General features: G+C 40.0%; 2 protein-coding genes across 3 annotated transcripts; one reads left to right on the forward strand and one right to left on the reverse strand.

Moving 5' to 3' along the window:
• Positions 1 to 1,956: 1,956 nt before the first annotated feature.
• Positions 1,957 to 7,743, reverse strand: LOC115394126 (uncharacterized). Its single transcript, XM_030099373.1, has 11 exons — positions 7,606 to 7,743; positions 7,442 to 7,506; positions 7,232 to 7,358; positions 5,423 to 5,571; positions 5,191 to 5,333; positions 4,936 to 5,098; positions 4,655 to 4,690; positions 4,396 to 4,489; positions 4,239 to 4,311; positions 3,344 to 3,417; positions 1,957 to 3,254 (listed from the first exon to the last, which is right to left on the reverse strand). The coding sequence occupies exons 1-11, from the start codon at positions 7,617 to 7,619 to the stop codon at positions 2,261 to 2,263; spliced, it is 1,932 nt and encodes a 643-aa protein (XP_029955233.1). The 5' UTR covers positions 7,620 to 7,743; the 3' UTR covers positions 1,957 to 2,260.
• Positions 7,744 to 12,210: 4,467 nt separating this feature from the next.
• On the forward strand, positions 12,211 to 17,910 carry ddias (DNA damage-induced apoptosis suppressor). Of its 2 annotated transcripts, XM_030099408.1 has the most exons (6): positions 12,211 to 12,508; positions 12,624 to 12,785; positions 13,157 to 13,265; positions 13,684 to 13,967; positions 14,221 to 15,249; positions 15,401 to 15,542. In XM_030099408.1, the coding sequence occupies exons 1-6, from the start codon at positions 12,387 to 12,389 to the stop codon at positions 15,402 to 15,404; spliced, it is 1,710 nt and encodes a 569-aa protein (XP_029955268.1). In that variant the 5' UTR covers positions 12,211 to 12,386; the 3' UTR covers positions 15,405 to 15,542. The 2 variants fall into 2 exon arrangements, with proteins under 2 accessions (XP_029955268.1, XP_029955262.1); XM_030099402.1 differs by having other exon boundaries at positions 14,221 to 17,910.
• The last annotated feature ends 2,751 nt before the right edge of the window (positions 17,911 to 20,661 follow it).

Consider the following 20,661-nt stretch of genomic DNA (forward strand, 5'->3'; position numbering starts at 1 on the left):
TGTCATTAGTTATAAAGTATCACCGGCTGCACAGGAGTTTTAGCCAAATCATAAAAAAAATTAAGAAGAATGGACTTCCCACTGAGATCTGTTCTTCCAATCAAAGCCTTCACAGGTGAGATGAGCATTCAGCCTCTCCAGTAACACCCATCACTGCACGAGAGGCTTCCGGAAATACTAAACTTGCCCTCCGATTGCTCAGTGAGCAAGGCTGCAACCATTTGGAAAAGCCAAGTATGCTCATGTTTGTACTTGCCTTCTCAGGAGTTCCACCTGCAGGTTTGGACTCTGCAGATGAGAGAATGCCAACATCATCTCCACCAAAACTGGCTAATTTGATATTTAAAGTCCCATAATTCCAATTGCCCAAATACTGTAATGCTATGTAAATACTGTTGATTCTGTGCAGGATCTTCGCTGTTCCTACAGCACTGTGCTCTTCTGGACATCTCATCCTGATACACCCCGGCCTCTGCTGATCTTGTGTTTAGGGCCTGTTCTTGTGCAGCCATGATTAGTGTGTCTGTGTTGTCTTTCAGTTGACTGTTCAGAACCTGTCTCACTATCTGTAGGTCTTTGGCTGTGGATGCTTCACATGGTATCCCCAGGTATTTGTAGTCATCTTCCACATCTCTCATGTTGTAGATAGTTCAACCCCTTCAGAAGTGATCCATCTTCCCTCTTCTTCTAAAGTTGTGAGTTTGATTGCCCATCTTGCACCGTTGATTTCAAATTGTCTTTTATCAAAACACTAAACCCCAAATTGTTCCCAGCGGAGGTCACGCTCCTTTGCGTGGCACTGCAGTGTGAATGAGTGAAAAGAACAAAGCTGAAGCTGGATATTCACCATATGGCTAAAACATTACTATTTATTAATAATTTTGCATCACTATGGAACAATTTGATCAATAGAGGCTATGAAGTTTGGTTATTAGGACAAAATAAACACAAGTGTATAGATTCATATCATGCATTGCTATTGATTGTTAGTTTTGATGTCATTGCTCATGTTACACTGGTATCCATCCGTCTTCTGCTCAGCCTGTTCCAGCTGTTTACACCCTACCAGTCGAGACACTTATCCTGACAACTGGGAGTCAACAATCATAATAAAAATAAATTTTGCATGCACTGTTAAAACATGCACACAGGCTGAGGGGTTATGTGTTGGCGTTGTAGTTCGATTCCACACTGGGAGGCTTTCCTGTGCAGTTTGCATTTTCTGATTGAGCATGTGTGGGGTTTATTCATGTATCTTCCCAAAGCGCCATGGAAGATATTCCCTCCACAACACAAAAGGCATTAGTTGAGTTGGTACGTTTTAAATAGAGTGTACTAAGCATGTAGTTTCACTTTTACCTGCACCATACTGGCTTTAGCTCGAGTCTGCCATTAACTGGAATTGGACAAATCAGTAAAGACAATGGATGAATTGACAACATGTAACTCAATCTTATCTGTCTTCACTTGTAAATCTTTGAATAACTTATTCCAGTGGAACCATTATTTCCTTACATTCTGATTAATGAAAAACATACCTGTACCTTCAAGTTCTAAACATTTATTGTGGGGAATGTAATGTTTTGTCTTTTTTATGAGAGTGACGCATGCTTCTGTGGAACTGGCTAAACGTTTCCTGAGAAGAGGAGGGACAGAACAGAATGAGGAAGTAATTTCACAAGAGTATCACACCCACTCTGTGAGAGAGCCCGGCGTTAAAGCTTATTCAGCTGCAGCACATGCTGCCTGATAGTCTTGTGTACAAAATGAGTCTTTGATGACCGATGATCTTTTAAAAAAGCAAAGTTAATATTAACACCGGTTTGTTAATAACTGACTGTTCTGGCCAACTTCATATTCACTATTCTTCATATTCACTATTCATTTGAATTTTATCTGATATTTAAAACACTGTGTGTCGGGTGAATTCAGAATAGGTTCTTAACAGCTTCGACAAACCGATAAATATCTTTTATTAAAATACAAACACTTGCAATACACAAAAAAAACACAACTATGTCTAAACACTTTATACAGCTGACATTTTACAACATAAATAATTCAAGGTGCTAAAAGGTTTTAAATGACAACAACCAAGAAGTAATTAAAAATGCCTTTCAAATCTTAATGCATGTGAAACTTATGCAGATATAACCTAAATGTGCCATGGCAAATATAACAAGCTGCAGTAAATGATCCCAAAACTGTTGCTTTTTCAAGTGTCAACATGAATCATGATCCCCAAATCATGGTCTCTGAACTATACAGAGTGATAGTCACTGTCTACAGTCACTGACTGCAACCGTTGAGCAGACAAAAAGGGAAGAAAAGGTGCTTGGCCACTCAGAGCAAGATCGATGGAGCCCGGACTTGTTGGGCCGAAGAGGTTCTGGGGGATCTTTGACAAAGAGTCCTCCTTCTGCCGGTCCAAACCTTTCTCAGGCTGAAGGCCTGTTGGCTTCAAAAGCAGAACATCACGCTGCCCCACGAGATTTTGAAATGGCTGGTAGTCATCTTCCACAAAAAGCCCACCCTGCGGGTCGGCAGAAGCAGAGCTACCGGAAGCTTCTGTGTCAGTAATGAGTGAACCTTCATTACTGCCGTTCAGTTTCGGTGCACCGCTGACCGCTTCGTCGACAATCCCGCACCCACTGCCATCCCTGCTCTCAAGGTCAGAGGACATGGTGGTGTTGGCGCCATGAGAGAAGGAAGAATAGGTGGAACCATCTGAAAAAGTCCCAGACTCTGGGTTGCACGGCTGATAAGACAGATCCGTTTCCACAGAAGATGAACCTGCTGACAGGAAATTAAAGAGTTCATGCGCAGAACCCGGCACAACAGGTAGCTGTTGGTGACGATCATCCAACCCGTCTCTCCCATTAGGACGGTACGTAGATTCACAGGAGATTTCAGTCTGCATGTGAACCTCAGGGCTGTTTTTCTCAAGTGGAACAAGAATGGAATAAGTTTTATTTATCAGGCCTGATGATCCACAGCTCATTTCATTTGCTGGATTGCCACACGGATCACCGGCAGGAGACGGTAAATCTCTGTTGTTGTTTCTTTCTTCAGGAGCAGACGGCAGCTGTGACACGGGGCTGATGTTGGGGAATATTTTACAAAGGGCGTCTTGAACACTGGCTATAATGTTCGCTGGTTCGGTGTTTGCATAACCGAGATCTGAGGATCCAGTGCTGATGCCACTGCTGTGCTGAAGACTTCCACCGCTCGAGTCCAACGCTGACGTCTTTGACCTATTGACAAAATGAAACATTTATCAAAACTCGATAAAACAGTCATGCATACTTCTGCATTGCCGATGCGCGGATGCAGGAAGACTGACCACTGCTTGCCGTCATCTGAAATGATGGGGTCAAATGAGACAGAGGAGATTATGGTTGGAAGAGGCCTCAAAACCTGAAAAAGAACATAAAAAAAATAAGAAGCAATTCATTAGTGGAAGGTGAAAATACTTTTGACAATTTTAATAATGGTTTTGTGACTTTTATCCTCCAAATATGGATCCAGTTTGGTTTGATGACTATCAGAACTGTTTCTCTACAAAATCGACTAAACTCTGCAGGATTAGCAGGACTTTTAGATTTTAAAAAACTCTAACAGGGTGCAGTGATGGAGTATATCGCCACGACTGATATGCAGTTCTTGAACATGCAGCGTTATTCAGAGGAAGAAAAAGAGAACTCCCATTAAAAAAAGTATCAATAAGTTCTTTACCCGAAACAGACATTAGCTCTTATGGTTAAATACCATCAGGTGTGATGTGTACTGGGTCTATCATGATTATGTGGTAAATTTTTATGGGAATGTTTTAATTCCCTGCAAATTATTCAATAAATAAAAAAACAAAAGAATTACCCTGCTTTGGGCCAATGCAGCCCCAAAGAGGTGAACGTTCACATCATCATAGAGGAACAATAAACGGTAAGTAAATTACTCAGTTTAAACAAATACAATCATTTTTAGCCTATTGAAAAATTATTTTCATGCTGCACACATTTTTTTTTTTTTGATTGCAGCGGAATACTGGTGGTGCTGGACTGGAGGACACTATGCTGGCCGGGTTTTATTTTCGCTCAGCGTCACGATGACTTGACAGAGCAAAACAGAGCAGGTTGTCACACATGGCATCTCCCTTTCATGACAAGAGGTGAAGGAAGTAAATAGATTCAGAACTGGATGGTTTGACTCTTCTTTACAATCCGTCAGTGTCTTCTTACCTCTTGCTCACTTGAATGCTTAATGACAAGATTTGGATATTTGGTGTCGATGTCCCACCACTTTCTTTTCAACCTGAAATCAATGTTACAATAAATCAACAAAACAACACGTGGCCAGTCACAGAGCTGGATGCGTGAGAATTTCTGCATGGCTTACCTATCGAAGCAGAGGTATATCACACCGCTGAGGACGATGGCAGCGACGCTGAGACTGACGATGACAGTCAGAAACAGTGAGCTCGACGAAGCCTCTGTGCAGTACGTGAACAGGGCAACTCTTAAAATCTGTTCTCATGAAACTCACACATGAAATACCAAATGTGTATGTTTACAGTATGTGCATTTTAAATCTGTTCCAGAATGCTGAACAGAACCAACATTCACAAATGACAGAAGAAATGAAGTGAACTTCATACCATCGTCTCTTTGCTGATGAATGATTGAATCATTTCCTAAGATGCACAGGTGCAAACAGAAATGAATGATCAATATAACATGTCCAAAACATAATCAGAACAAGTATACACTTCTCCACTCTCCTCCTCTGTCCAAAACACTTTACAAAGTGATCATAAAGACATGTGCGATTCAGTCATACAGATAATAATGCCATAGGGTTGAATGCAGACATGGAAGCATTGGAGATTCATATCGAACATCAACAAAATAATTATATTGAATAAAAGAAAAGACTCACGGGTTTTGAATTCAAATTCGCTGCTGCTGTCACTCATCAAGCCACTCCAGTTTGTCTTGCTTCTCACACTGACCATATAGGTCGTATTGGGCTCTAAATCACTTCCCGGTATTTGAAAGTAAGACAATCCGTCAACTTCGACTGGTGGTGCGGGGACGCGCTTCTGATTTGAAGAAATCAATGTTGTGATTGCTCAGCTGGCAGAAACACACCTTGTCAACATCTCCAGGAAAAATGATGCAAATAATAAATTACCTTTGTCATGTTTGGTGCTTTGTAGTAAGTCACTTCTGCAGTCAGGCTTTTCTTGGCAATTCCTCGCATCTTTGTGTCCCACAGGACTTCAAAGTTTCCATTGAATTCTTTCACTGACTTGATTGTCGGAGTTTTAGGTTTCACTGTATCGACACAGAGAAAGGAAAAGTTACTTTGACTTCCTGTCTGTTCCATTCAGTCAATCTTTAGAAGCTGCAGATTTGTCACATACTGTTCTCATAAACACCAAACTTTTTGGACTCCATGCTTCTGCCTTTCCCCCAGACTGTAACTGTGTGAGTGTCCCGTAAGGTAAGCATCATTCTCACAGAGCAACAACATCGTCCGACGTCACACTGCCGCAAACTGCAGTTCTTCTCACTGTGGACAGAGTAAAGGACAAGACTGAAACCATACAGAATATACTGTATTAAATGTGTGTTTATGAATTCCAGGTAGTTTTGCTCATTTACAAGTCGCATTCATTCACCAGCACCTGAAATACAGTAAATACACTTGTATAATCTGATGTGATCCATTTCAACAACTCTGAGATAAATCCTGCTTTTCCAAAGCAATAATGTTTTCCATCAAAGCTATTTAATTTGCCTTCATATTCACACTATCCTAATGGTGTGGATGAAATACAGTTTGATCAGTAAATCAACTGATTTACAGCAGCATATTGTCAGTGATTATTGAAATTGATTAATGTGAAAACTGGAATTACAAACCTTTGAAATGACAAACTATAGCCTATGTATATAGAAAAAAGTTAGGATGAAAATCTTTAAATCAAAAAACTTCAAAAAGTTGTGCTCAATAAATGACATATAGATGACAACTGAATGAAAAAACTGCTTTTTTGAAAAAGCTGAAAAATTATGATGAGTATATTTCACAAATACTCCACCTAAAACTTGGAAAAAAAAACCCTGCTGTCTGCAGAAATGAAAGCAGCAAAGTCATCTCATAGCAAAAATGTCAACACTTCACAGGTTCAGTTGTTAAGTAGCAAATTATGACTTTAATAGTGAAGTGGATGTCTGCATAAATTATCCTTACATACACCCTACACTTATTATCAGATGTTGTTTTTAAATGATCCCCTTTTGTCCCTCTGGTCCAGGACTTCATTGTTTTCCTAACTTGAGGTTTCAGTTCCAACCTCTCAGCAAGAAACCGCTCAGCCATGTTGTGCTTTTCAGTGTGGAGTTTGCACGTTCTCCCTGTACGTGTGTTCTTCAGTTTCATTTCACAAAACTTGGATTTGAGGGCCAGAACTTCCTGTTTGTGGTTGTCTGTCTACCTTTGTTTGCACTGCGATGAAATGATAACATATCCGGGGTGTAACCTGCCTCTGGTTAGCTGGAATCAGCTGCAACTCCCGGAAACCTTCAATATAAAGCGGTATTAAACATGGATGGTGTGGATTATTTGTTCCTTTTCATATTAAACCCACCAACAGTCATGATTAAGCTTATATAAATGTATCCTCCTCACTTTGGAAAGCATCTACTTGTGGGCCTTGGAGCAAGCTCGGAAACAGCAAATACATGGTGGGGGAGAAAATCCATAACTATTGGTTTTTACAACATAAGACGTGAGCTGCTAGAGATTCTGCATTGGTATAAGTAGATTAGTAGATTAGTTGGGGCAGTCAAACACTTCAGAAAATGACAGAGAAGTCAAAATGTTCCCATACCAAAGCCAGTTGTATTTTTGGAAAGTCATATTTTGAGTCTGTTTTTTTTTTTTTTTTCCCAAGTGTGGATGGTATTTTATGTTTTGAACCAAAGTGAAACTATTAGAGGTTTAACTTACTTGCTACAAAAGTCTGTAGATTCGATTTGTAAATGTTAATATGCCATCTGTTTTATGAATTCTTAGGTTTGTTTATTTTATTCTATTTTTGAGATAAATTGGCTGGTCTTGATCTTGCTTTCAGGATCACAGCAGGAATCACAAGCGTACAAAGTGAAAGTGCTGCTGGTCTTGTGTGACACTGGACAAGAGAGGAGGAATAAAGTGTGTGTCTCACTCGGCCCAGCGGTCGTTCCGGACTGTCAGGCTGTATCCAGAGCACTCCTCTCGGTCCACATGGCAGCTGATCACGTCGTCAAAAGCATTGGTACAGCTCAGATTGAGGTCTGCGTTATCATCAAGCCCTGAGTGAAAACATACATCACAGTAAAAACCGTCAGAGGAAGGCTGCTGCACAGATCGGAGAGCTGAGGTCTTGTTCACCCACCGGGAGGAAGAGCGACCACAGCCGCGACGTGCGCCAAAGCCAGGACGATCCACAAGTTTCCTCCCCTGAGCGAAAACAAGAGCAAATCCTGTTTCTTTCTGCGCCACGGTGGATAGATGCGGGTTTATAGGAGGAAAAACACAATTCTCACTGTGGTTAATTACCTTTTTTCGCCCATGATACTACGACTGTCCCGGTCCTGCTCCGCGTAAACAGCGATCCGGCTGACGGGCGCAGCTCTGTGTGTGTGTGTGTGTGTGTGTGAGTGTGTGTGTGTGTGTGTGCGTGTGTGTCGGGCTGAGGCTTCCTGTAAAACACACTGAGCTCTGGAAATGTTGCGCCACCGATTCAATGGAAAGAAGAAGAAGAAAAAAAAAATAAAAAAAAAAAAGAAAGAAAAGGAAGCAGACACCCATTTTCTGACAGAGCCCCAACAACCCCATTCCCAACTAAATACAGTGAAATAAGACGACAATATATTAAAAAGTATGAATAATTCGACAACTTAAGCCATTACCGAAGAACTTGAGAGATGTTGTCACATTAAGTAACTTTCTACAGTTAGTCAAGTACCAACCTGTGAAGCTGCTTCCACAGGAATGTTCTCTTTAACTTAGAAATTGTGATTTTCAGTCCAAGTTGTCATGTAATTTCAAGCTATGTGAAAATCACACTTCTTACTGCTCATGGAGTCAATTATTTCTCAAACTCTGGTTGTTCCACTCTCAATGATGCTGTCATAACATTTCTGTCCCAACTGCAGGTTTCTACTTCTACCTGTAGTTTTTTTTTTTTTGTTTTTTTTTACATTATACAGGTTCAAGAGGAGCTACAAGTGATTTATTCAGTCTTCTCCCTAACATCAGGTTAAGCATGCCTTTTTTCTTTTCTTTTTTTTAATTGTAGAATGCAAATAATTAATCAAAATCCTTTTGTAACATTTACTGTTGTTATTTACAGTGGCCAACATTACGTTTGTTTTAGGAGACATTGTGGGAACATGTTATCCCCCTATTTATTTAAAATTACCTCTCTGTCAGGATGACGTCCTCTGATTGGACTCACGTGTTCATGCGGATTTCACGCAGTGATGAAAAGCCCCGGATGTATGAAGGGCTCGGTGGTCTCTGGGACGGCTCAGCGGGTGAAAATGTCCAGCAGTGTCTCGTCTCAGCGAAACCCCTCCGTAGTGAAGGTTTGGATCGCTCTGAGGCGGCTCGACAAAAATGGTTCGTAAGCTTCTGTGAGTGTTTCTCTCTCCTTTATTCTGGGATCAGAATAAATCCAGAGGTCAGTAACCAATAGACGGTCTGTGCGCGCGTGTCCATGGTGATGGCTTATTAACCCACTGACGTCTGGAAACAGAGAGAGGATGCTCTCAGCTTTGGATATTGATATAGTAAATCTTATCACATGGTGCAGAAAGTTTAAGTCTTTGTTTGATGAGGAGATTTCCTGAAATGGAACAACAGCAGGTGCTTTTGACCGCTGAGTGCTTCCAGCAGACACTCTCATGAGGGAAGGAAGTGTGAGTGTGTGTGTGGCTGGCTGCTGTATAACAAAAATGTTCCCCATGGTGTGAAGAAGACCTGTAGCATCAAACATATAAGAATAAAATGCTATTTACCTGAAAGTCCTCCAAACATCTTACAAATCTGCCTGAATGTGTGAAAAGCTTAAACAGGCTAATATGGAAACAGTCTCTATGGAACCTCACTGTATTACATTAGTGTTATTGTCTTGTCTGGTCAAGTTTTGTTCTATTTATTGATCACTATGTCAGAACTGTTCACAGAAGCTTTATGATTCATTGTAAAAGACAAATATTCAGTTTTTCTGGGTTTTTTTTATCTGCTTATTGATGTCCTCTGGGTTACGGATGATTAATTGATTAATAAAAGATCAAATATTTGCAATTTATTGAGAGTCTGTAAAGATTTGTGTGATTGTAGGCCATATTTGTTGCAGATGAAGGAGTGGTGGCTCTCCGGGAAGTGTCCATTCCTCCAGCCGAGGTCACCACAGTCACACAGGTATGGAAATGATCCGATCATCTCATTCCTTCTTTCCAGTCTAAATTTTGATTGTTATTGCTATCTGTAACAGTATAGAAATAGTTGTTTTTGCATTCTGTATTTACTTTTTAAATGTATAGTGAATGTTCATTGTTAGAATTTAAACTATAATTTATGCAAAAAAAAAAAAAACTTAAAAGTTGAAAGTGATGATTTAAATGTGTATAAATGTATCATGTTAAACCACATCTCGTTCCAGATGATCACCAATGCTTTTGGGCTGAACTCTCCAGATGTCATCCTCAAGGTTTTCACTTGTCTTCATGTTTCAGATGCAGGCTTGTCTGTCTGGAGCGAAACATTTGTACAGAGCATTACTATTATAAAAATCACTCTGCAGTTGTCTCTCACCTGTGTGTAGATAAGGAACCACCGTGGCTTCCTCATCCCTCTGAACAGCTCAATCCCAGCCAACAGCAAACATCTGTATGTGTCAATGATTCTTTTCAACACATCCAGATCACTGTGCAGCTCATCTAATGCTGTGCCTCATTGTCTCCACAGGCCTCATGTGCTGGAAGTTGCCAAAATCTTTCAGCATGGTAAAATTATACACACCATCACTTTTGCATTCCCCCCCCCCCCCCCCCCTTCTTTTCTGTGATTAATCACAGGAGTTTTGGATCAGTCAGATTTTAGATGCATATTTCTTGCTTGTGCTTTAAATAATTGATTCCTCAATATGAAAAGACGTAAAAAAAACAGTATTTAAAGCGCAAGAAACAGATTTTTTGTGTAGTGCTACTGAATTAAAATTGTTCAAATAAATGTTTATTTACAACAGGCTTATCAGCAACATCGCTTTAAAGACAATTCTCTACTTTCATTTGTCCTATTTAACATTCTAGCTCAAAATCTGTGTTGTGCTGGTTTACACATTCACCTCAGAGAGCCATAGTCTGAGTCCAAGTTTTGAGACCTTTCTGTTTAACATACAAATGTTTTTCCTGTTCGTATGTGTTTTCTTCACTTAGTTCAGTTTCTTTCCACAAGACAAAAACATGATTTTCAGGTTAATTGGTGCCTCTATTGACCTGTTTATATGAGGGGTGACTGTGTGTGTTTACCCTGTGACTTGCTGACAGCCTCTCAAGACTGTAACTACCCTCTGACCTGTGTCAGTGTGTCAGTAACAACATACTTCAATTTTTTTTATTACCAATGTCAACTTCTAATCCAGTATGAAACGGTTCAATTTTCATGAGCTTTGATATTTTTATTTTTTTTCACAGTACGTCCCAAATCCAGACGCATTCCCATGACTGTGATCAACACAAGCATGAAAACCAGACTGCAGACTATTGAAAGGAGGGTAAATCATGCAATCACTTTGATAAACAAATACTCGCCAGAAGAAGATAGAAGTTCATGTCATCAAAATTTGTTTTGATTACAGATCGAAAGACTGAATGACCTCCTCCCTCAGATCAAACTCAGACACAGTGAGAAAGTGGCTCAGGTATTTTCATTGACTAATGAAAGGCCTTTCTCTGACAGTAAATGTCGTCTGAGCTTCCTGTCATGTGAAAGACACCATTAGGTGTCAATAAATAGCTTTGTCTGCTCTGCAGTCACATAACCATGGCTTCTGTCTTTTCTTCAGGAGATTGAATGTCTAAACCAGAAGCTCACATTTCTCCATAAGCGAATGCAGGCGAGTCATTCTGCTCAAACAGAATTCAGCAGTTCAGCTAATTAGTTTTAAAAATGTTCCTGCTGTGATTATTTGTTTGTATCTTTGCTGTTGCAGGTGGCAGATTCCCACAGTTGGAAAGGGGTGCTGACCAGAGCACCTTTGTGGTAAAACAGCAACCAGATTTCAACAAATCAAATGTGGGACAAAGTTAGTTTTGTCATTAATGATAGACATGCAGAGAAGAATATGTTTAACAGTGCCTTCAACTAAAAGGAGCAGCAGACTGGAGGTCAGGTTTGGGGTCCATTTGTCATCATAGGAATTGTTGTGTTGTGTTATCAAGTCACCTTTAATTATTATCATGTTCGTGACACTTTCTGAAATTCACCATGATTGCCAAAAAAACTTATTCCAACTTGTAATGTTGACACATGATTTTATTACATTTGTGTTATGAAATAATAAATAAATAAGGAATAATTCTTGTGTGGATGTGTGAATAAATTTGCTTTGGAGCTCCACAGAGTGAAATGGACAAGCAGACTTTAAATACTGGTAAATCATCTCACAGCACCATTTAGGGTCTGACTGTTTATCTGACTTGCACTCCAAAAACAGTCAAAAGTGGATGAATTTAAAAGAAAGACAATTCTTGCAAATTTTACAGTTTGACACCCCCCAAAAAAATCCTGAAATTGTTTGAACACTCAATTCATTATAGATATTAAAAAAAAAAAAAAAGATGGAGACTTTGTTGCTTTCACTGGGTCCTTTCACAGGTTGAGACCAAAGTTTCCAAAAATATTATTAAGTGGTTCTCAAGCTCAAGTAATGCAAAAAAAATGGTGTAAATACTTGATTCTGTACCATAAATATTTTCCCTATTACTCAGTTCATTCCCTGGAAATAAATGGCGTTTGAGTTCCAACTGAGTCTTGAAGCTGAAATCAGTTTTATTTTTATTTTTTTGGGCCGTTCCCCCTGTACGTCGGTAGGGGGCGATATGAACTGAAACCCTGTGTGACCGGCTGGAGGAAGCAAAGCACGAAGAAGACAAATATCTATTTCCTTCTGTGAGTTCGTGTCAAGTTAAAGTAATAAATGCTCATGTTTTCGATCTGCAGCGACTATTGGCGCGCGCCTTTCTATCAGCTCTGTCTGATAGGAAGAGTTACTAAACCTCGCCGTGAAGCTGAATGTATCTCGCTGTGAGCTGCGGTTGTTTTGGGACCAAATGTCTGTGAGACGGGCTCTGGTGGACTGCGTCGTGCTGTCTCTTCAAGACTCCTCAGTGTTTTATCCGAGCTGTAAAGGCTGTTTCTCAAGGATTGACGTTGAACAACGGGACACGGAAAGGTAAGAAAATATAAAACCGTATGAAAGTGATCGCTTTATGCTTTTTTGCATCTTTATACCAAGTTGTCTTGAAGACTCATCCTACAGTACACATGAACTTCCTGCTCCCTGACAGATGCAGATGCTCCAGGTGTGGATATTTGTGCCTGAGGGAACAGGTGGAGTACAGATACCGTCTTTCACTCAGGGTAACCAGAGACAAAAGCATATTTGGGGTGACGGTGTTTGGAAGCCACTTGAACCAGTTCTTTGGCGTGGATGCCACTGGATTACAGAGGTAAGAACTCCACGTCTTAACTGTCACCGTTGTCCAGTTGTCTTTCAGCACCTGGAACATTTCGTTATAGTGAGGTTTGTTTCCTAAGCCTCAGCATATTCCCAGAGATGTTGGCTTAAACAAGGTAGTTTTATAAATCACAATTAGAACCTGTTGACAGATTGAGAAGCACTACAGAGTTTCCATAATATTTAGACAGGGAAGTTGTTTTGTAATCCACAAATGTATCTGAAATTCATAAAGGTTTAGTCACAAAAAGAAGTTGTTTTTCTCTGAATTTGCTTCTCTGGTAATATTTTTTTTCCATCATTGCATCAAAACTATCTGTTCAGTCTCATCATTCATTAAACTCTTTCTGCTTCTCTTCATAGGTTAGTGGGAAACACAGACTGTTCAGCAGAACCATCAGAGAAATTCACGTTGCTGCTGAAGGCCATTGAGGACTGTTTTATTGGTAGACATTTCATCTTTTGTATGAAGGTAAATTGTTTTGAAATTGTTCATGTTGTGTTTTGAATGAGTGAATAATCATTCAGCCATGATAATGTGATTCTATGATATTTATGATTGGGTCAATCTCAGTCTCACTGTCTTTCTATAGTTTTGAATGTTTACACCTGTTCACACAGTTGACAGCTTTCAGTGTTACGTTGAGTAGAAGTAGAATATTTGTAGCAACTATTTGAGTCAAAGAGCACAGCAACCTTCAGGTTGAATTTTAACTTTATTTGTTGAATAATCTCAGCTCTAAAACATAACTTTCCAAATATTGAAAGTATTGGTTTTTGGTTTTTCAGATTTAATCCAAAGTTTATCAGTTTTCTTGTTTAGTGTTCTAAGTTGAACTTTAAAAGACACTTAATGCATATGCTTGATTTCAGCTGTTTGTGTTTTTTAGCTAACAGAAAATGACCAAAGACCTTGGATGGAAGATCCTGCTCCGAAGTGCAGAAAAGATCGCACACAGTTTATTGTCAATCAGATGATCCTTCCCAAAGCTACAGGATTGGGAGGCTGTACAGTGCTCACCTATTATCAGAAACTTCTGCAGAAAGCTTCAGACCCCAACAGAGCCTCTAGATTTCCAGCAACACAGCTGCTGCTGACTCCTCGTCACTCTCCAGCCAGCAGCTTCAACGTGACGCTGTCTTCTCCTCGTTTCCTGTTCAAGCCTACGCACAGGTGATGAACTTGAGTTGGGTCTTTATGCACTGTTTTTCATTTGTTTTTAGATATATTTTTGTACATTTTGTACAAAAAAAAAGAAAAAATGGAGAAACAACCTTGACTTGAGATATTTAAATATTTGTCTTCCATGTTGGTCATAGTCAATGACCTCAGTGGTTTTGTCAGTATGAGCAGGATTGTGTGCTTCGTAACACTTTCAACATTTGAGTTGTGTCATTTTTGTGACCATTCTTTCGTTCTACTTCAGGCCACAGCATCTTGACTGCACGCTCACTCCCACCCCTCCGTGGCAGCAGTCTCTCGGTGTTGTCACTTCGTCAGCAGAGCAGGAGGAAAGTGGAAGTTCGCAGAACAGCAGACAGACAGACAACAGTGCAATGCCACATTGGGTAGGCAAGGGCTTTCTGCAGAAACATAAAGCCACAGAAGAAACTTCCCCTTTTCATCTGGATCAAAGTTTATCTTGTTGTCCATCATTTGCTAAGTGCCCAAACCTGCGCTCTCAAAAGTCAATGAGAACAAGCTCCACCTTGAACACTTCCTTTACTGAGCCTGATCACAGAAGACACAGTGCTAAAGAGGCACAGGCTTCTACTGATGAATTAACGGGAACGCTTCTCTCCAGCTCAGTGGACTGGGAAGATTTACCTTTATCTGAAAGTCTCACAGATTTTATATGTGGAGGAAGCAAAGACTTTGTTGTTGACACAGGGCCAAATTCAAATGTGCTCTGTCAGAACAACACGGAAAGAAATAATGCGGTAATTACAAACCTGACAACTGAATCAACTTGTACAGATCAAAGAAGTGAACAGCTAACAGAAAACCAATCACAGGTTTTACTGGACGTCGTTAATATACCAAATGGACACGACAGACGAAAGCATTCTCACCAGGTATGCAAAGACTTGATTCAGCAGGAGAATCAAAGTCAAACCAGAAGCATCTGCTCCTCTAAGTTTGATGAGCAAAATGAGTTAAAACCTTCCTTCAAAAACGAGGAGCAGGATCTCATAGAAGACGCCTATAACTGTTCCGCAGACCTTTTTGGTAACTCATCGCTGGCCGATACACGTACCGAAATGCTCAGCTGGAAAGCAGAAACTGCTTGGACAACTGCAGAAGCGTCCCCTCAGTCACTCAAGCCAGACCTAAAGCCCTTGATTCAGTCACCAGGAGAGACCCGGAGACGGTGTAGTAGACGGAGCTGTAAAAGAGATAGTCTAACCATACAAGACTTTGTTCCTCCCTCTCAGTCCACTCCCAACGTTAAAAGGTTTGTGTCACATTCGTTCATCTCCGCTCACAGAAAATTAGCTCATAAATTCACTTCTCTACCCGAAAGAGAAGATCCAGAAGCTTTTCTTGAAAATATGTGTGAGCTGAAACATAAGAAAGCGGTAAACGCTGCTTCTGTTCATCCCCAGCTAAACAGTCTGGTCAGTGCTGGCCAGCGTGGTCAGGTGTGCACAAAGGAAAACCTAATATGGAGCACAACACCAACCAGATGCAGTGACACACGCTCCACCGGACAGAGGCTGGGGAAACCAGAGAATCACAAAACCCCTCTGCCGACTCACAAACACTTCCAAGTGCGGAGAAGGAGCAGGCACCTGCAGTTAGGTCAGCTGATCGCCCACAAACGTGACTCAGGAGTTTCTTGCGTGTCTGTGTGTGATAATGACAACAGTGACCTGCTGGTTCCTCCGACTCCTGCTGGAAAAACACAACACAGCGTGATACAACGAGCACGGCGACTCAGCATCTCTTCTCCCACTGACCAACAGCAGCAGGCCGACGGCGAAGGACACATAACTGTGGCGTGTTCTCACAGACAGGAGGGACATGTTGATCTGTCAGATGATTGCTTGCCCGTTGATGAGAGTTGGACACGTGATTGGTCAAGAGATCTGTTTTCTGACTCAGTCTAAGAGTCACATGAGTGTAGGTGTTGTGACAAAACAGTAATCACACTCTGAACAACAATTTGGAGAGCCACCTTTTTAATGTTCACATTCTTAACTATAAAGCCTACGTAATTAATCATGAAGCTGTGCAATGAAATTATTTTATTGAATGTTTAATTGTTTTTGATATATTAAAAAATGTTTTCTTTTTGTTTCATGCAACAAATTAATTTATTCTACGGTATGTTTGCTGCTTACTGTTTTGTCTCTTCCTCTGTCATTGCTCTGTGTCATTTTTTTGGTAACACTACTTGAAGCCCACCTGTGTAACGCATTTATAAAGCATTATAATGCCATTGCCAAAGCACTGTATAAACACTCATAAATGATCACAATGCTTTATAACATCAGTTAGGGCCAGGACCTGGTGTCTAACCCTAACCCAGTGCTGTATAGTGGGTTATGATTATTGTTATAAAGCATTGTGATCGTTTATGATTGTTTATAGCTATAGTTATACAGTGCTATAATAGCATTATAATGCTTTATACGTGTACTTATAATGCGTTATAGAGGTGGGCTTCAAGTAAAGTGTTACCGTTTTGTTCTTTTAAAATGTGGAGGAAAGTGAAGCTCCTTGTTGGTGGCAGACCGATTCTGAACACTATCCATGTTTCTGAGGGTGAATGTGTTCGAAAGTCAGACAAAGATTTTTTTTTTTTTTTTTTTTTTTTTTACATTTGTAGATTTTTACATATTTGACCAACACTTTGTCTCCTAAACTGCGAAAGGTTTGGTGTGGCGTTTTAAATCAGATTTTCTGTGTTTACACTATACCTACAGTGTTAGAATAACTTCTGACATTCCTTTCACCATGTAAATGAGTATGTTTTTTTATTTGATAAATGATGGTCCGTTTCTAAATTAAAAGTTTTTTTTTTTTAAATAACATGATTTGTTTTGCACTAAATGATTTATTTTGATTTGAAGTGGGTTAAACAGTAGAACTCAATCAGGGACACTGATATTTTTCAGTGTTTGTTGTGCATCACAGCTCCAAGGCCACCGAGATGCTGAGCCACTCTTGCTCCCCAGATGAAATGCTCTGCTCTCTGGTACGTTTGGCGGCAGACCAGCTATTATGTAGCTACTGTTTGTTTATGCGATGATGAGTGTGTGCAGTATCAAGCCTACTGAGCTAAAAATAACAGACTGCAATGTTCTGGATGTGTTAAGTGGAGAAGGTGAGATGATGTTACAGGTGTAAAAATGGAAGTGAAACAGGAAAAAATAAACAGCTGGAGCCTGTAACTGTGTGTGTGTGTGTGTGTGTGTGTGTGTGTGTGTGTGTGTGTGTGTGTGTGTGTGTGTTTGTTTGTTTTGGGGGGGGGGGGGGGGGTTGTTGTGTTTGTAGGTGTGTCTTTTTTATTTTGTTGAATATTAAACTCTCATCTTGTAATATTTATATGAAGGACCGTGTGAGAACAGGTAGTTTTTTGTGCCAGTAATCCAGTTTTGTTGGTCCAGACTAAAATCTTTTTTTTTTTAACACACTTCTGGTTTTCCACTGAGGATGAAGTCTGATGATGGCCCCTCAAGATTTGATATTTGTAACTTATTTTAATGTTGTGAAATAAAAGAGCTTCTGAATTTAAATAGCAGGTCAGATGTCTGATGTGCAGTCTCCAGCAGGTTAACTCTACTGCCGTTCGCATTATACAATCTAAATTTACTCTGTTTTTGACTTCTCTGTGTCGTTCCTGTCCACATTGCTAAATGAAAAGAATGTAAAGCCGTGGGTGTCAGATCAGGAAATGACTCCAGGCACTTTGTGTTCTTACACGTTACACTTTTCACAGTTAGGTCTCTCAAAACTATTCATGCAGGAGGAGGCCCAACCAAGTATAGAAATGAACATACTGTTCAGAAGCCTTAAGGTTTTAGCTTAAAAATATCCCATTTTATTGATCTTATGTAATATCAAAATTCCCTGAGACTCTCTGTTTTGGGTTTTAATTATCTGTAAACCATCATCATCAAATTTTCAACGAATAAAGGTTTGAAATATTTTACTCTGTCATGAGCGTATATCATGTATGGGTTTGACTTTCTATAATAAGTGACACAAAATATTGAACATTTTCATTATATTCTATTTTTTAGTTATGCCTGTGTATTTCTTTAGAGCTAAAATATATTTTAGAATTGTTACAGATAGAATGAAAGTTTGCTGTTAGTAGCATGGAGCTCACAGAAAAATGTGGAATTCAAAAAACAGTTACTGTACACAATGAGATGGCTTTCCTTTCTTTTTTTTAATTAACTAAACACCATAATAATTACAATCTTTACACAAAATTCTGTCATTTTAGTTCATAAATTCTGGTTGTAGAAATAACAGAAAAAAAACACATTTCAGTAATAACTTGAGTTTCTTTAGCAACACATACAGACATATTTAAAAGTAATATTTTGCAGAGTTGAAGCTAACAAAAGTGATTTTAAAGATCTTTTCGTGTGAGCAGGCTTTGGCCTGTTGCCTCCGCTGTAATGTGACTCCTGCAGTGGGAGCAGCTGGAACGGGCTGCAGCCTCCAGCTCTCTGACAGAAGCGTGTGTCTTACAGCTGGATTAAAGTACTCCGTCTGCTCCTGAGAAGCTCCTGCACTCAGAGCAAACCCTCCTCGCTGACCTGGAAGGTGTCACATTATGTTAGGTATGGTAGTGCTCGGGGACTTCAGATATCTGGAGTGTGCAATGTTCCTGTGGTGTGTGTCTCAGCAGTGTCATATTAATATACAGCTGCTGTGCTGCAGCGCAGTCGTTTTGATCCACGATGTGCGTTTGCCAGGGAATTTTGGCTCGAGATGACTCGCTCATAAAAATAGTAAGCATAGCCTCAAGTATCAGTTTCATGTCCAGAAAAATACAAAATGTATTGGTGCAAAAAAGAAAAGTTTAAAAAAAGTGATCCCTTGCCAATCTGAAGATCTTTTTTCTCTTTACATCTATTTTGTACAATATCATTGTGTCTACTCAAACTGAAAAACATGGGAGCAATTTTTTTTTACATTTTTATTTATTTATTTATTTTGTGAATTGGTCCATTGTCCCAAATTCATCTTTCAGTGCAAAAGAAGTTCCTTGGTTTGAGTGTAGTTTGAGTCTTTTCTATGTAGATGATACTCTCTGTCTGTTTGTCTTTCCCTGTTTGAGGTCAGTGGGTCAGTCTCTTATAAATCACTTGGCTCAAATATTAAAATTAACTTTAATATTTTCCGTCTGTCTCAAAATATAGAATATCAATAAAATGTTTAGTATTTTTTTGTCACTCATTGAAGAAAGTCACACCCAGATATGATCTAGGCTCTTGACACAGTGAGTGAAAAATCTGAAGCTTTATTTGCTGAAATTTTGATGATGATGGTTTACAGATAATGACAACCCAAAATTCAGTGTCTCAGAATATTAGAATATTATATAAAATCAATAAAAATGGGATATTTTAAACAAAAATATCAGGCTTCTGAAGAGTATGTTCATTTCTTTGCACTCGGTTGGGCCTCCTTTTGCATGAACTACCACAGTAAGTGGTCCTCAGTCCACCGCCACACACTGCTGGTTCAGTGACCCTGGTGTTAATGTGTTTGAAATACCAGCAAACTGGCCTGACCTGAACTCCATAGAGAATCTATGCACTATTGTCCAGAGGAAGGTGAGAGAAACTGGACCCAAGAATGCAGATGACCTGAAGGCTGCCATCAAAGCAACCTGGACTTCCTTTAAAACCGAGCCGTGCCACAGGTAGATGGCCTCCATGCCACGCCGCACTGATTCATGCAAGAGGAGGCCCAACCAAGTACAGAGTGCATAGAAATGAGGACACTTTTCAGAAGCCTTATATTTTTGTCAAAAATGTCCCTTTTTATAGATGGTCGATGTTCATGGTCAAAATTTCAAGAAAAAAATGTCAACGCTGCTCAGGACGAAGCGGTATCGTGGATGAATGGATGGAGGTTTATACAACTGACTCCAGAGTAAAATACAAGCGGGAGATCTTTCCTTCCCCTCACTGACTTCCAGTTTTGAATACACCCTTATGAGGCATTTGTCTCAGTACCCAAGTAAACCATTCTCCCTGTAGCATGAAATAGTTACACTACATCAGTTACGTCAATATGATTGCAGTGAATGGAAGAACTCGGAGCCACGATGTGCCAAGTGAACATTTGACAAACACAGTGCCACACGGTACGTGAGCGGCGCATGCCTGCCTGGCACACTGTGTCTGTGTGAACCTTGTACAGGCATACTGTAGTGATAAACAGGGATCATGATTAAAGGGAAGCATGTGAAATGCATTTTAGATTTTATGTTTTGAGTATTTTTGAATGACCTTTGAATATATTTTCCATCTCTTATCAAGTCTTATAGGACTTTATCTACCGGGGAGCTGGAGCAGACCCACATGATGAACGCTGTGATTCTACCTCTCACGATGGACAGGTAGTCGGCGGGTGAACCCCACTTGTCCCCTCCAGTCACTTCTGATTTTGCACACATATAGTTTTGAAATCTCAAAAGTTGAAACTACACACGTCCCATTTGTATGCAAGTGGTAGAATACACTGGTTGTAGTGGTTGCTGAGAGGCTAGAGAAGGTGATTTGGGACTGGAGGTTTGCAGGTGCTTGTGTCCACTGCTGACAGGTTACCTTCAGCTGTGGCCCTCAGCAGCTCCCTGGTGCTGCACCGCGGCAGTCAACAGCTCTGAGCGTGTGCA

This window comes from Salarias fasciatus, chromosome 1, assembly GCF_902148845.1.
Source record: "Salarias fasciatus chromosome 1, fSalaFa1.1, whole genome shotgun sequence".
Lineage (NCBI taxonomy): Eukaryota > Metazoa > Chordata > Actinopteri > Blenniiformes > Blenniidae > Salarias > Salarias fasciatus.